At 38.4% G+C, this 15,546-nt stretch overlaps 1 protein-coding gene across 1 annotated transcript in view; it reads left to right on the top strand.

Moving 5' to 3' along the window:
* Slc9a7 (solute carrier family 9 member A7) overlaps window positions 1-15,546 on the top strand; it is a 193,015-nt gene that overhangs the window by 88,959 nt on the left and 88,510 nt on the right. Inside the window, exons 4-5 of the mRNA XM_038316726.1 lie at window positions 7,221-7,297; window positions 11,179-11,291. Coding sequence (XP_038172654.1) covers window positions 7,221-7,297; window positions 11,179-11,291 — 190 coding nt within the window. The remainder of the gene's footprint in view (window positions 1-7,220; window positions 7,298-11,178; window positions 11,292-15,546) is intronic.

Raw genomic sequence — 15,546 nt, 5'->3', positions numbered from 1 at the left:
TTATTGGCCTGAAACTCTGTAAGTAGACTAGACTGGCTGGTTAGGGAGTTCCAAGGATCTACTTTTCTCAACCTCCTCCGTACCAGGATCACAAGTGTGCACCATCATGTCCACCTTGGTTTTTTCTTGTGTGTGTGTGTGTGCATGTGTGGTATATACACATGAGTGAAATTACCTGGTGTGAATGAGAAGGAACCACAAAACACATAACAAACCCGTTTATGAGTTTATTAGAGGGAGCGTGTACAGGCCTGCGGAATCAGTGTGCAGAGAGAGAATGATGGTGAGTCCAACTTTTTAAAAGCTGCCTAGCGTGCATGTGCACAGGGGATTGGCGTGACTACGTTGTACGACACGGCTCACATGTGCGGAAGGGCTTAGCTGAGTCATATGTGGATCTTGCAGGGGGCCCTTTAATATCCCTTGGGTCCATTAGGCACTTCTTTTGCCTGAGGGCTTGTCTGTACTTGCATGACCCCTAGAACTTGGAAGTATCAGCCTTATGTGGCTGAAATCATTACAGTATGTACTTGTTTGCTTGCATGCAGAGGCCAGAGAAGGGTTTCTGAAATGTTTTCTTTTGTTGCTCTCTGTTTTGTTGCATTGAGATAGGATTTTTTTTTCATGGAACCAGAAACTCACTATTTGGCTAGGGTGGCTGATCAGTAAGCTCTCATGAGCCATCTGTCTTCCACCTCCTAATGCTGGGGCTACAGGAAGACACAGATTTTTCATGTGTGCTCTAGAGATTCAAATTCAGGTACTTGTGCTAACAAAGCAAGAGACTTTACACCTGAGCCACCTCCCCCTTTTGTTTTATGTGGCATCTTCCTAGCCCTTGCACTAGTAAATTTGACAAGTGAAATGAACAAATTCTCAAATTAATAAAACTGACCAGAGATAATATGGAAAATTCTATATTAAACAATAAACTGAATTAATAATTAAAAATCTACTACAAACCTACCTGGCTTCATTAGTGGACTCTACCAAGCATTTTTTTTTTTAGCTTGAAAGTTTTTGTTCCTTTATTGTTTCTATATGAACAACTTTACATAGGCAAAATAAGGTAATTATAAATTCAACTTAAAATTTTTTTCCTCATGGTTTATTTTTTTTTATATTTAAAAATTTCCATCTCCTTCCCTCCTCCTCCCCCCTCCCTCCCCTCCTCCTCCCCCTTACATCTTGAATTTTGCAGGCAAATGGATGGAAATAGAAAACACTATTCTGAGTGAGGTAACCCAGACCCAAAAAGATGAACATGGGATGTACTCACTCATAATCGGTTTCTAGCCTTAATTAAAGGACATCGAGCCTATAAATTTGGGATCCTTGAGAAGATAATAAGAAGGTGAACTCCCAAAAAAAGATATAGTAATCCTCCTGGATATTGGAAGTAGACACTACCAAGCATTTAATGAAGAAATAAAACTGTCCCTGCAGAAGCTCTTTCAGAAAATAGAAGACAGAACATTTCCCAATTCCCTTTAGAAGAGGATGCCTGCTCAACAGACTAGATTTTCTGTGAAAGCCACTCCTTGAATTTAAACCATTTATGGAGCATCAGTTAGGTACAGTTACTCAACATATTTATATCTCTTTATATATCTATATGACTTTTCATGGAAACTATAAAAATAATGATTAACATAGACACAAATTACCTCATGATTAAACAATTAATTTATGATTCAAAGTCTCTGGAAAACCTATTGGAGTATGAAATTTAGCTCTTAGCAATGGCTCCGTAAGTATTTCATGAATTGAAGACAGAAAGACATGGCATCTTAGCTACCAGCTCAGTCAGTCAGAGATAAGGAGGCTGAGATTGAGAGATCCTGGAAACTGCTGTGCAGGACAAAGGCTGCTTCTTTCACTCACAGTATGGAGGCTGTAGGAACAAAAACAATCATCCTGCCTAGTACAAAATAGTTAAGACTTCATGTCAAGGACAAACAGTGTTCCCTTTCATAGATCAAGCGAGCCCTCCTTACTGCATCACTCTGGGACAGGAGAGGAACATGAGAGGGCTGGGCTGATGGATACCTGAGGAACAGGAGACTGTGTGTTTCTACACACACATTTGAGAATGTAGAAAGGGTTCTGCATTTCATTGATGTTAAAAACACTCAGAATGAGTGATGCTGCAGGTGAGGGTATGCAGTTGATGCAGAACTAAATCAAAGCTAGGCCTTCTCTGTCCAACTTCTGGTCCAGGTGTTCCTTTGTGCTACACTGATTCTAGATGCAGGTTTTCTATATAAAACATCCTAAACATACAATTTTTCCAAATTATTTAAACAGTTGCCAAAGTAATCTGAATCTTCATTTATTGACACATAATAGATAGGAACTGTTTTGTATAGGTATGATATCATTTTTCCCTCAGAGGAAAATTTGGGAACTCTTCTTTGAATCAAATGGGTGATGAATATTTATTTTAAGTAATTAATCTTAACATACAAAGTCATGGTTGCTTTAAAATGAAAGCAAATCATAGGTTATGAAAGACTCTTTAATGTTTGAAAAACATTTTGCTAGAACCTTCCCTTCATCAGCTCTGCTTTCTTGAAAGAAACCCAAATAGCAAGCTTTGCCTGTTACTAATTTACTTGTTTTTGACACTCACTGGAGTCCATGTTACCAACCATTATTGTCTTTATGTTTTTTTAAAAAAATTCTTATAGAGTCACGGGATAGGTTGTTGATGTTGTGCTTGCCATCTCTGATTGTACCTATTCTTAATTAAATGGGTGATAACTATTTTACCATTTAATCAATGGTAAAATAAATATAAAAAAATGCTGTAAATAGGAGCATGGGCAGGCCTGCTTTTCATCTCACCCAGCTCCCACATGGCTAGCTTTATACCTGAAGTAACAACACACAAATTGTATTCATTTAAACACTGCCTGGCCCATTAGCTCTGGCCTCTTACTGGCTAACTCTCACATCTTGATTAACCCATTTCTATTAATGTGTGTAGCACCATGAGGTGGTGGCTTACCAGGAAGATTCTAACCTACGTCCATCTTGGGCTGGAGCTTCATGGCGTCTGCCTGACTCTGCTTTCTTTCTCCCAGAATTCTGTTCTGTCTTCCCCACCTACCTATGTTCTGACCTATCAGGCCAAGCAGTTTTCTGTATTAATTAACCAATGAAAGCAACATATAGATAGAAGATCCTCCTATATCAGTATATGAATACTATTTGGATCATTTGATACATGGTTCTACCTTGAAAAAGTTACTATTGGATTTGCCCTTGATTGTGTGCCACTGCTTGTGATTTGTTTATAGGGCACTAGTTTGGGAAAAAATCATCTAAGCAATTTTTTGTGACCACTTCACACACACATATTCACACATGCATGCACACACACACACACACACACACACACAGAGAGAGAGAGAGAGAGAGAGAGAGAGCACAGATAATGAGAATGTGAGAGAATTGTTTCCCCAGCAGTAGGGATATAAGGCTGAGAAGAGTACAGTACTAACTGGAATATCCAGTAGGTTTCACCAAAAGTGAACCTCATCTGGTCTGTGCTGTGTTTAGATTCTTTTTTTTTTAAAAAAATTTATTTATTATGTGTACAATATTCTGTCTACATGTATGTCTGTAGGCCAGAAGAGGGCACCAGACCTCATTACAGATGGTTGTAAGCCACCATGTGGTTGCTGGGAATTGAACTCAGGACCTTTGGAAGAGCAAGCGGTGCTCTTATCCACTGAGCCATCTCTCCAGCCCCTGTGTTTAGATTCTTGAAGACTTTACTTGGACTTGCTACTATCTCATCCCCCTTCCCCCTCATTTGTCATTCTGTGCCTGAGAAAGAAGAGTAGGGACCAGTTATGACTATATTGTAAACTCATAAAAGTAGGAAGAAAAGTCAATTCAATAACGCATGCCCTTTCTTTTTTCTCACAAAAGAGAGTGGTGGAGACTGAGAAAGCCATGCTCCTGAAGTCCAGATACTGGATCTCCAGTTCCTGGTCATAGTTTGTTAGGTATATGACTTTAGGCAACTTAAACCTTAGATTTTTCTCATGTAAAATGGTCCAAAAACTGGATATATCAGCTCATGCCTATAATATCAGCACTGGGGAGGCTAAAGCAAGGGGACTTATACTAGTTTAAAGGCAGCCTGGGCTACAGGGTGAATCCCTTTATCTAAAGAACAAAACAACAGTTGATGATTTAGCTCATTGGTGAAGCACTTATCTAACACCCAGAAAACCCTAAGTCAATCTCCAGTATGGCCAAAACAAACAATCAAGTAAATTAGAATGAAACCCCATTGGGTTGTTGTGGGAACTAGATGAGATAGTATATATGAAATACTTTGTATATTATGAAATGCTGATACATATGCAAGCCAAGTGGCATATTTTTTCAAAATAAAAATTTAGTTCAGTAGGGTTGAATAAGAAATGAATAATTTGTGTGTGGGGGAGAGGAAAGCTTAAGATACTGTATTGTTGCATAGCATGTATTTTTGTAGATTTACATTTCTGATTTTGTGCTTTAGCTAATATCATAAATGTAAATTTATCTAATCTGGGTTTCTATTAACCCTGGGAATAATTGCCTCACAGAAAGCTGTGTTCCTACTGTAGTTGACAGTGTGAACCTGGGAGAATGGAGCCTAAAACTGAGATAGACTAAAGTCTCATGTAATAGCTGACTTTATTTAAATAATCAGATAATGTATATTTGGAGGGTGACTGTGCTGCTAGTATTATGTTAACTTGACACAAGCTAAAGTTTTCTGAAAGAAGGGAACCTCAATTTTAAAAAATGCCTTTATTAGATCCAGCTGTAAGTCATCTTCTTAATTAGTGATTGATGTGGTAGGGCCTACCCTATTGGGGGTGGTATCATCCCTGGGCTGGTGGTCCTGGGTTCTATAAGAAAACAGGCTGAGCAAGTCATGGGGTAGCAGACCAGTAAGCAGCTCCCCTCCATGGCCTCTCATCAGCTCCTGCCTCCAGGATCCTGCCCTGTTTGAGTTCCTGTCCTGACTTCCTTCAGTGAAGAACTGTTGTATATATATATACCTAATTATAACCCCAGTAGCACAAACAGTTAATAATTTTGAGAGAAACAATTAATAAATGGGACCTCCTGAAAGTGAGAAACTTCTGTAAAGCAAAGGACACAGTCAACAAGACAAAACGGCAGCCTACAGAATGGGAAAAAATTTTCACCAACCCCACATAGGACAGAGGTCTGATCTCCAAAATATATACAAAGAACTCAAGAAATTGGTCATCCAAAGAACAAATAATCCAATAAAAAATGGAGTACAGATCTAAACAAGAACTCACAACAGATGAATCTAAAATGACTGAAAGACACTTAAGGAAATGTTTAGCATCTTTAGCCGTCAGAGAAATGCAAATCAAGACAACCCTGAGATTCCATCTTACACCTGTAAGAATGGCCAAGATCAAAAACACTGATGACAACTTATGCTGGAGAGGTTGTGGAGTAAAGGGAACACTCCTGCATTGCTGGTGTGAATGCAAACTAGTACAGCCCCTTTGGATGTCAGTGTGGCAATTTCTCAGAAAAGTAGGAAATAACCTTGCTCAAGACCCATCAATACCACTTTTGGGTATATACTCAAAAGATGTTCAATCATACCACAAGGACATGTGCTCAACTATTTTCAAAGCAGCATTGTTAGCCGGGTGGTAGTGGCATACACCTTTAATCCCAGCACTCGGGCGGCAGAGGCAGGTGGATCTCTGTGAGTTTGAGGCCAGCCTGGTCTACAAGAGCTAGTTCCAGGACAGGCTCCAAAGCCACAGAGAAACCCTGTCTTGAAAAAAAAAGCAGCATTGTTTGTCATAGCCACAACTTGGAAACTACCTAAATGCCCCTTGACTGAAGAATGGATAAGGAAACTGTGGTACATTTACACAATGGAGTACTACCCAGCAGAAAAAGAAACCAATGACATCTTGAAATTTGTGGGCAAATGAATGAATCTAGAAAACATTATATTGAGTGAGGTAACCCAGATCTAGAAAGACAAATATCATATGTACTCACTCATAAGTGTCTTTTAGACATAAAACAAAGAAAACCAGCCTACAATTCACAATCCCAGAGAACCAAGATAACAATGAGGACCCTAACAGAGACAAACATAGATCTAATGTACATGGGAAGTAGAAAAATACAAGATCTCCTGAGTAAATTGGGAGCATGGGGACCATGGGAGAAGGTTGAAGGGAAGGGGAGAGGCCAGGAGAGGAGCAAGAAAAATATATAGCTCAATAAAAACAATAAAAAATAATTGCTAACATTTTGATAATCTTTGTTTAATTGTGGGTGTTTGGAGGATTTTTGCTTGTCTATTCTCATTAAGTACTTCTGAATCTCAAATTCAGAAGTTGTTAAAAGATCTTATGAACAGGCATAACCTTCTCTTCATCAGGAGACCCCATGGACCTGAAAACTTGTAAGAAGTGAGCATGTGTGCATATGTGTTTGTGGTGTTCATTTTGAAGCTAACTTTTGAATATGTAGAACCCCATGAAAGGGATATTGTAATCTTGCAACTTTCTGAATAATCACTGCATCTTAACATTGATTATAAGTTTTTCCTATAACAAACATGGCCATCTTGAATCAAATTCATTACCATTCTCATTTATCCACTCCCATCTCTGTTGTCCATTTTTTCAGGCCCCAAAGAGTAAACGGATATCTCAATTCCAATGAGCATATGTTTAGGAGTCTGCTTTCTGCCATCAAATTAAGTAGGAAGTTTCTCAGATGATACCTTTCATTTATTTGTTTCAGATTTTTATCTTTAATGACCTTCTAAGAGCCCACTAAATTAGGGAGTACCTGGCAGGACTGTGAAATAAGCTGGCTTTTGTCCAGTCTCAAAAAATTGGTTTTCATATATAGACACTCAATTCAGTTCATTATTTTTAGCCTGAATTGTTTTGTCTGAAATTTATCAGGTTCTTGGTAACTTGCTTATTGATCGATAGTGCAAAGGATATTTTAAAACCACGCTGTTTAAGACTGAATAGCATTATTTAGAAGTGACTCATGATATTGCTAGATGTATAAACCGTGTGAAATATTAGGTTTTAGAGGCTTTTAATGTAAAGTTTTTGCTTATATATTTGATTTTTTATTTGGCTTGCTACCGATAATTACTATAATTCCTATTTTTTTGTTTCATTCAGAGACACTTTTTCAGAAATCTTGGATCAATTCTGGCCTATGCCTTCTTTGGGACAGCGGTTTCCTGCTTCATTATTGGGTAAGTCTTCCTTTGTGGTATAACCAGTCTAACATACTACCCAAAGGAATGAGATTCGTCAATATGGTGTAGAAAGCAGTATTTTAATATTGTATGAGGATGGCAATTAGTATAGAGCATTATCCTGTGTAATATGATAGTTATTAGCTGCATGTGGATATTAAATTCAAATTAAGATGCTCAACATCCTTAACCATCAGAGAAATGCAAATCAAAACAACTCTGAGATTCCATCTTACACCTGTGACCAAGATAAAAACACTGATGACAACTTATGCTGAAGAGATTGTGGGGAAAAGGGAACACTCCTGCGTTGCTGATGGGAATGCAAGCTGGTACAGCCCCTTTGAATGTCAGTGTGGCAATTTCTCAGAAAATTAGAAAATAACCTTTCTCAAGGCCCAGCAATACCACTTTTGGGTATATATTCAAAGGATGCTCAATCATACCACAAGGACATGTGCTCAACTATGTTCATAGCAGCATTTTTTTGTAATTGTCAGAACCTGGAAACAACCTAAATGCCCATCGCCCGAAAAATGGAAAAGGAAAATGTGGTATATCACACAATGGAGTATTACACAGCAAAAAAAATGACATCTTGAAATTTGTGGACAGATGGATGGATCTAGAAAACATCATATTGAGTAAGGGAACCAAGATCCAGAAAGACAAATATCATATATACTCACTCATACTTTTAAACATAAAGCAAAGAAAAACCAGCCTACAGTTCACAATCCCAGAGAACTTAGACAATATTTAGGAGCCTAAGAGAAACATATATGGATCTAATCTACATGGGAAGTAGAAAAGACAAGATCTCCTGAGTAAATTGGGAGCATGGGGATCATGGGGAGGGTAGAAGTATGGCAGGAGGAAGAGGAAAGGAGGGGAGTAGAGAAAATATGTAGTTCAATAAAACAAAAAAGTTAAGAAAAATTAAAATTAGTAAACCATAATTTCTTGTAGCATTCTATGATAAAAACATAGTGCCTCTTAGTCTAGGGCAGGAACATGAAATTTACATGAAGATGGAGTATCTTTTTTTCTGTTAATTTATTTTTAAGAAGCTGTCTTTTCTCAGTTTACATGCTAAATCCATTTCCCACTCCTTCCCCTCCTTCTGCACCTTCCACCTTTTCCCCCACCCCTCATTCTACTCCCCATTCACCCCTCAGTGAGGGTAAGACTTCCCATGTGGAGTCAACAGAGTCTAGCACATTGATTTGAGGCAGAACCAGGGCCCTCCCCACTATATCTAGGCTGAGCAAGGTATCCTTCCAGAGAGAATAGGTTCCAAAAAGCCAGAACAGGAAGTAGGGATAAATCCTGGCCTCACTGCCAGTGGCCCCATAGTCTGCTCCAGCCATATAACTGTCATCCACATTCAGAGGACCTAGTTTGGTCCTATGCTGGTTTCATCACTGTCAGGTTGGAGTTGGAAGGCTTCATTATTAGCTCAGGTAAGCTGTTTCAGTGGGTATCCCCATAATGGTCTTGACCTCTTTGTTCATATTCTCACTTCCCCCACTTCAACTGGAATTTGGGAACTCAGCCCAATGCTGATGGAGCATCTTCTAATACAGAAAGTAAGCTAACGCTCAAAGGACAGACAACCATAAAGATACAAGTCATGTCAAAGGAACTCACAAGCTAACCTGAAGTTCTCACCATAGCCAGAAACCATAAATATCTGAAACACATCAAAAATAAATAACTTTCAATTAGATTATCATACAGAATATAAAATAAATATTCCTGTGTATATACATAGAGAGATCATTTAATGAAGAAATAAACGAGAAGAGACATTTCACATGCCAAATTGTAGTTAAGTGTTATAGATACATTCCCTTCAAATGTTAGAACTTAGTCCCCCTATCCCCAGCTCTTCATTCCAACCTAGCTTTGAGTGTGGGCTGCATGTTGTGGCTTCTTATGATGAGGATGGTACAGAAAGTAGGGAAAAAAGAGAGTAGCCGAAAAATAGAAAGCATGGAAGACACTGCAGGCCTTGTTGTTATAATATATCCTTGAGATTTCGCCGCCCTGATCATTTACCCCAAACACATCCGCTTTATCTGGAAAAAAAGCCAGACAAATCTCAACTGAAGGGTACCCTACAAACTTTCTGTCCAGCAGTGTTCAGAATTGCCACAACCAAAAGGGGACCAGGAGATTTAATGACTAAATGCCATCTGGTAGTTTGGATGGGATCTTAGAATATAGAAAGGTGATATTTTTAAAAATGTACAAGCAAATCTAAATGTAATAAGGACTTTAACAAAAAAAATTAGTTGGAAAACTGATAATAAAAGCAAGGACCTTCTATTTTATTCTTTAAAAGGATGGTCTTGAAGTCTCTCCTTAATGGGGTGACAGATCACTGAAGGACACCAGGTTCTCTGGCATGCATTAATGATGATGGGAAGCAGCAAGATGGAGGTAAGGCTGGCAGACAGAAATGTACCACATAGGTATAGGTTTTTACTAAAAAGGAATGGAGAAGAAAGTCTACTTTTAAGAAATATTTGAAAGGTATGAATGTGAAAACCTTTGATAAGCAGCAAAGAACAAATCATATCTGTTCCATGGAGTGGTCATAGACTGAAGTTGAACTGATTGGAGCAACACCTGGGTACACACTAGGCAAGCATTAAGTTCTAGCTAATTCTTCTCATAAGGATTCCATTCTACAGTGCAAACAATTCTTTCACCACTAGCCAGTTCACTGTTCTAGTCACTAAAGACATAAGGAAAGACAGTGACATTGTCCTTACTATCACAAATCTTATTAAATGGTTGGCCTTGGCCTTAGTGTACATGGAGTTAATTCTATGTTATTTTTATTCTTTTAAACCTTGCATTTGCTGTTATTATTGGTACATGCACACAGATACATACACACATGTGTAATACATGATAGGCTATTTTTCAACACTCATTACTGTTTCCGATTATAATCTGCCATGTAGGAAGTTTGATCCAGCCAAACTGAAATATTGAACTTGGTGATCCCTGTTATACCATGTTGCATTCTGCCCAATATGAGAGGGGCTATAGCTAGCCTGCCTCACCCAAACAGAACAAGAGGCCAGATATATCAGTGGGGACACTGGTGATCTACTAGGACATTTCAAGAGGGTTGTGTTTTTACCTTCTTTGCACCACTTCTTGATGGAGATATTAGTAATATCAGTCTCTCTAGCTTCACCCAGGCCCTTAGTTTTTATGACTTGAGCTATACTATCTTATAAGTCTACATTGTAGTCATTTATTATACATTATTTGAGGCTCTACCTTCTATTCTCCTCTGTTACCCAGTTGCTTAAGATCTTTTAACTTCGTGACTCATCAAAGATCATACCTCACAGATGATATAGTTGTTAATGAGAACAACTTTTAAGAGTAAATATTCAGGGTTTGGGATGTAATTCAGTTAGTGCAGTTTACCTAAAAAGGTTTGAGTGGTGGTGGGTTATATCTCTAATTATAGCACTTGAAAGGTAGAGGCAAGAGAATCAGAAGTTCAGGGCCATCCTTGAGTGGATCAAAAGTTGAAGGTCATCCTCTGCTACATAGCAAGTCAAGGCCAGATTAGTCTACATGAGACTTTCTCTCAGAGCCCCACCCCCATGCATGCACAAAAAAGCAACAATAACATAAGAAGTATTTAGATACTTCCACAAGATAATAACTATAAACCATTCTTTGGTGTCAAAGTTCTATTTGCTTAGGTTCCTGGTAAGTGTCCAACCATAAAAACTGCCCATTGCTTTCTTGAATCTCCCTTAAAGTGCAGTGTTCTAATAGCACTCTATTACTGTTTATATGTCAGCAAAATTTTCCCCTGACACTGTTTACTTATCATCTTTCAGAAATCTTATGTATGGGGTGGTGAAACTCATGAAGATTGTGGGCCAGCTCTCTGATAAATTTTACTACACGGATTGTCTCTTTTTTGGAGCAATTATCTCTGCCACTGACCCAGGTAATTAGACATTTGGCTTGATCATTATGTTACTATATTATGTAAGTCTTACAAAGTTAAGAGCAGTTATTGACTTTTTTTTTTTACAGTAGAGAGACTGTGGCATTAAGAGATGATGGAGGAAGTGAATAGTAGTTAGACCTGGTCTGCAGAGCGAGTTCCAGGACAGACTCCAAAGCTACAGAGAAACTCTGTCTCAAAAAATCAGAAAAAAGAAATGGAATTAATTTATAGACCTTCTCTCCTGTACCTCAAAAACAAACAAGATAGCTTGACCCCAAGTTAGAATATATAAAGCAGAGCAGGGGACTGGGGAGATGACTCAGTTGTTAAAAGCACTTTCTGCTTGCGTAGAGGACCTAGGTTTGATTCCCAGTGTTCACATGGTGGCTCACAACCATCTGTAGCCCCAGTTACAGGAGATCCACTTGCAGGGAAAATACCCATACACATAAATTTCTAAAGTTTCCCAAAGTATCAGCTATTACGTTCTCTAATGTCAGCTATTACAACTGTGTTTTCCTTGTCTGTGGATTCAGATGCAGCTTTAAAAAAATCCACATGAATATATGTATTCATGCATACATATAGATTCCTAAATATAATATTCTGGGTTCATATAATGTAACTTGCATGTATGATTTCAGGGCTGTGAAAACAGAAATCATGAATTTGAAGGAGAGTAGGGATGGATATTTGGAATGAGAAAAGGAAGGGGAAAGTGGTGTAATTAAGTTGCAATCTCAAAAATAAAAAAACAACAATTGCACATGTACTGAATGTGTAAGAGAGTTCTTTTCTTGTCTTATTCCCTAACCAATATAGTATAGCAACTACTTACATAGCATTTACCTTGAATTAACTATTACAACCAGTTTAGCTATGCTTTCAAATGCAACAGGGTACACATAGGTTTTATATACACTTATCATTTTATATATGGGACTTCAACATTTATAGATTTTGGTATCTCTGTGAAGAAGTTCCTGGAGCCGGGCAGTGGTGGCGCACACCTTTAATCCCAGCACTTGGGAGGCAGAGGCAGGAGGATCTCTGTGAGTTTGAGACCAGCCTGGTCTACAAGAGCTAGCTCCAGAACAGGCTCTAAAGCTGCAGAGAAACCCTGTCTCGAAAACCCCCCCCCCAAAAAATAAAAAGTTCCTGGAACTGATTCCCTTCACATAATGAGGATTGACTGACTGTACATCTTAGAAATAAATTACAGAGAAAGGGTTGATCTAGTCCTAACAATGGAGATATAAAAATCTTGATGTTGGGGCTGGAGAGATGGCTCAGAGGTTAAGAGCATTGCCTGCTCTTCCAAAGGTCCTGAGTTCAATTCCCAGCGACCACATGGTGGCTCACAACCTTCTGTAATGGGGTCTGGTGCTCTCTTCTGGCGTGCAGGCATACACACAGACAGAATATTGTGTACATGATACATAAATAAATAAATAAATATTTTTTAAAAAAATCTTGATGTTTCTATTGTTGCTTAGATGTGCAGAAGCATGCATGTGTAAAATACTCTCTAACATTCTGAACTGTGATAATCTTTTATTTTTCTTTTTTTAAAAAGAAAGCAAATGATTTACAGGAATCCACAAGGATGACCCTGCCTAAGACCCTAAGCAATAGAGGAGAGGGGGCCCTACCTGGCCTTGCCCTATTGAATAGCATGATGCTAGACAGTTGTATAGTTCTGAAGAATCTCACTGTTCTAAAATTCAGTAACTTATTTTTTTACCACCACATATTATCATAGACTCTCTAAATAGGTATTGAAGGATTGACTGCTTGAGGAACTTGGTTTGTGAAAAGGTGAGATTGTGTGAGTCTTGGCCTTTGTGTTAAGCTTTCACTGGGCCAGTTACTGATCAGCTGTCTTGGGCCCACTGTCCTTTATTCCATTGGCAATCTCATCTAGAATGTAGAAGTAGTGGTTCCTGTTTCTAAGGCTCTTGTGAGAATGAAATGCAGCCATTCATATAAAGCACTGAGCATAATGTTTGGTGATTATGTTGACCTCTGTGCACATCAGACCCAGGCAGAGAGTTCTGCTTTCTTCATGTTTGTTTAAAAGATAAATAATAAATCCTCACTACTCAAGCATGTTTCTAGAAAACGCCCTGAAAGGTAACTTTATTTAAATGCTAAGCTGTCTGTGACTGTGTTCAGAGAAGAAGCTGTTGAGAAATAGATTCTTCATAAGCCCGAGAAGGGTGTTTACAGTGTCTGAACATATATTACTATTTATGTTTGTGTATAGCTTTATCATTATCATTTTATTAGTACCATCACCAAGTAATATGAGGTGAGTGTGGTAAAGATTACAGATATTGTTTTCTGAACTATTAGTATTGCTTCAGTTAATTGGATAAAAGGCCTATATTTCCAGATCACCTAAGTAACTGTTTATTTCCTTATAATGCATTTGTGCTATGTTATAAAATAATGGAAAATATTACTTTTATTTGCTATGTTATAAAATAACGGAAAGCATATCATTTTTATTTAGCCTCTGAAGATTGGTATAGTAAGAGTTCCATGTAAATAAAAGTTCTAGAAAATTAGAAGTTTAAACTTGTTAGATATTGGCACATTAACTTTAACTGCTTTTTGAATGGCTAGCTTTTAGAATGTAGGCTATTTGAAGTGTTTTACTAGCCTCCTAAAAATCTGCTGTTGGAAAACTGCCATAAAAGTGATTGAAACTTGAGTACAGAGTTAGAGGATGCTACTAAAAAACAAACAACAACAAACAAAAAAGAGCTCCATTTTTGCTTCCAGTGAAGTATGTCAGTCAATCCCTTAACCTATACATTTTACAAAACAGATTATTTACTGGGCAGCTGAGGGTGGAGGTGAAAGAAGCAAGTCTCAATCCTCCTCCCTGAGGATAGGAGTGGGGCTGTTTAGAGAAAGTGCAGCAGGGTGATTTAAGACACGGGGAAATGTGGCTGGAGGTGAAGTAATCAGTGGTCTAAACACATGTATAATCAGTCTTCATGGGACACATGTTCAGAAAATGGTAGTGCTAATATCATGTGGGAGACGACTAGGCACCTGCATAGGCCCAAGTGAAGACTTGGTGGTATGAACAAAAATGGCCTTGAAGTTAGTACTTAATCCTCTACTATTATTGTGACCTCCATGTGAGAAATATTACCTGCATGAAACTAGTATGGGGGTGAATAACTTACAATAATATAGTTTAGTTGTATGAATTCCAAAATTAGTGATTTTAAAACTCAACAGAGCCAGTGGCAGTGGTGGTGTTTGCCTTTAATCCCAGTACTCAGGAGGCAAGCCGGGCAGGCAGATCCCTGAGTTTGAGGCCAGCTTTGTCTATAGAGCAAGTTCTAGGATGGCCAGAAGTGTTACACAGAGAATAAAAAGAAAAAAAAACCAAAAAACAAAACAAAAACAAAAAACAAAAAAGGAGAAAACCTCAACTTAAAGGAAGTAACTAAGTGGGAATGTAGAGGGACAGAATGGGAGAAGTCAGTAAAAGGTGTTGGTGGGCGTAAAGGGAACTAGACCAGCTGCACGTGTTTGGTTGTTTGCTTTTGGAGACAGGGTTTCTCATTGTAGCCCAGGATAGCTTAGAACTCACTGTATAGCACAGACTGACTTCATTACTGTCTTGATCTTCTTAATGCTGGGATTACAGGTGTGAACTAGCACATCTAGCTGTTTGCTTAATGATTAAATTTGAGAGTCTGTTCTGCGAAGTCTTGGAGACTGAAGTTTTTTGATAGTCCTGAGAATGGTTCTTTCTCAAGAAAGCCACTGAGATGTTTTTGAGCAGCAAAATACACATGTTTACAACTGTAACCACTCTTTTGATAAATGCCCAACTGATGATTATGGCCCATAGAGCAAGAAGTTGGTTTTAAGGGGATGACTAGATCAAATTGGCTTTTTGTTCCTAAGTCATCAAACACAAATTCTAGTATGGAGTTGTATTGACTGACAGAAAAAAAAAGCTTCTTATCCCTGATTATACTGTACCTGACTTAACATATCAATCTTCGGTTTTCTTATTGAAAAATGACACCATATATGTGAGCTTACAGCCCTCTCCACTTCTGGTTGGTATCATGGGATCCATATTTTATCTTTTTAGAAGGCCATTTTAGGGCCAGGTGTTGGTGGCACACATCTTTAATCCCAGCACTCGGGAGGCAGAGGCAGGTGGATCTCTGTGAGTTCGAGGCCAACCTGCTCTACAAGAGTTAGCTCTAGGACAGGC

The sequence above is a fragment of the Arvicola amphibius genome, chromosome X, assembly GCF_903992535.2.
Source record: "Arvicola amphibius chromosome X, mArvAmp1.2, whole genome shotgun sequence".
Lineage (NCBI taxonomy): Eukaryota > Metazoa > Chordata > Mammalia > Rodentia > Cricetidae > Arvicola > Arvicola amphibius.
This window is presented reverse-complemented; position numbering and strand designations above follow the sequence as displayed.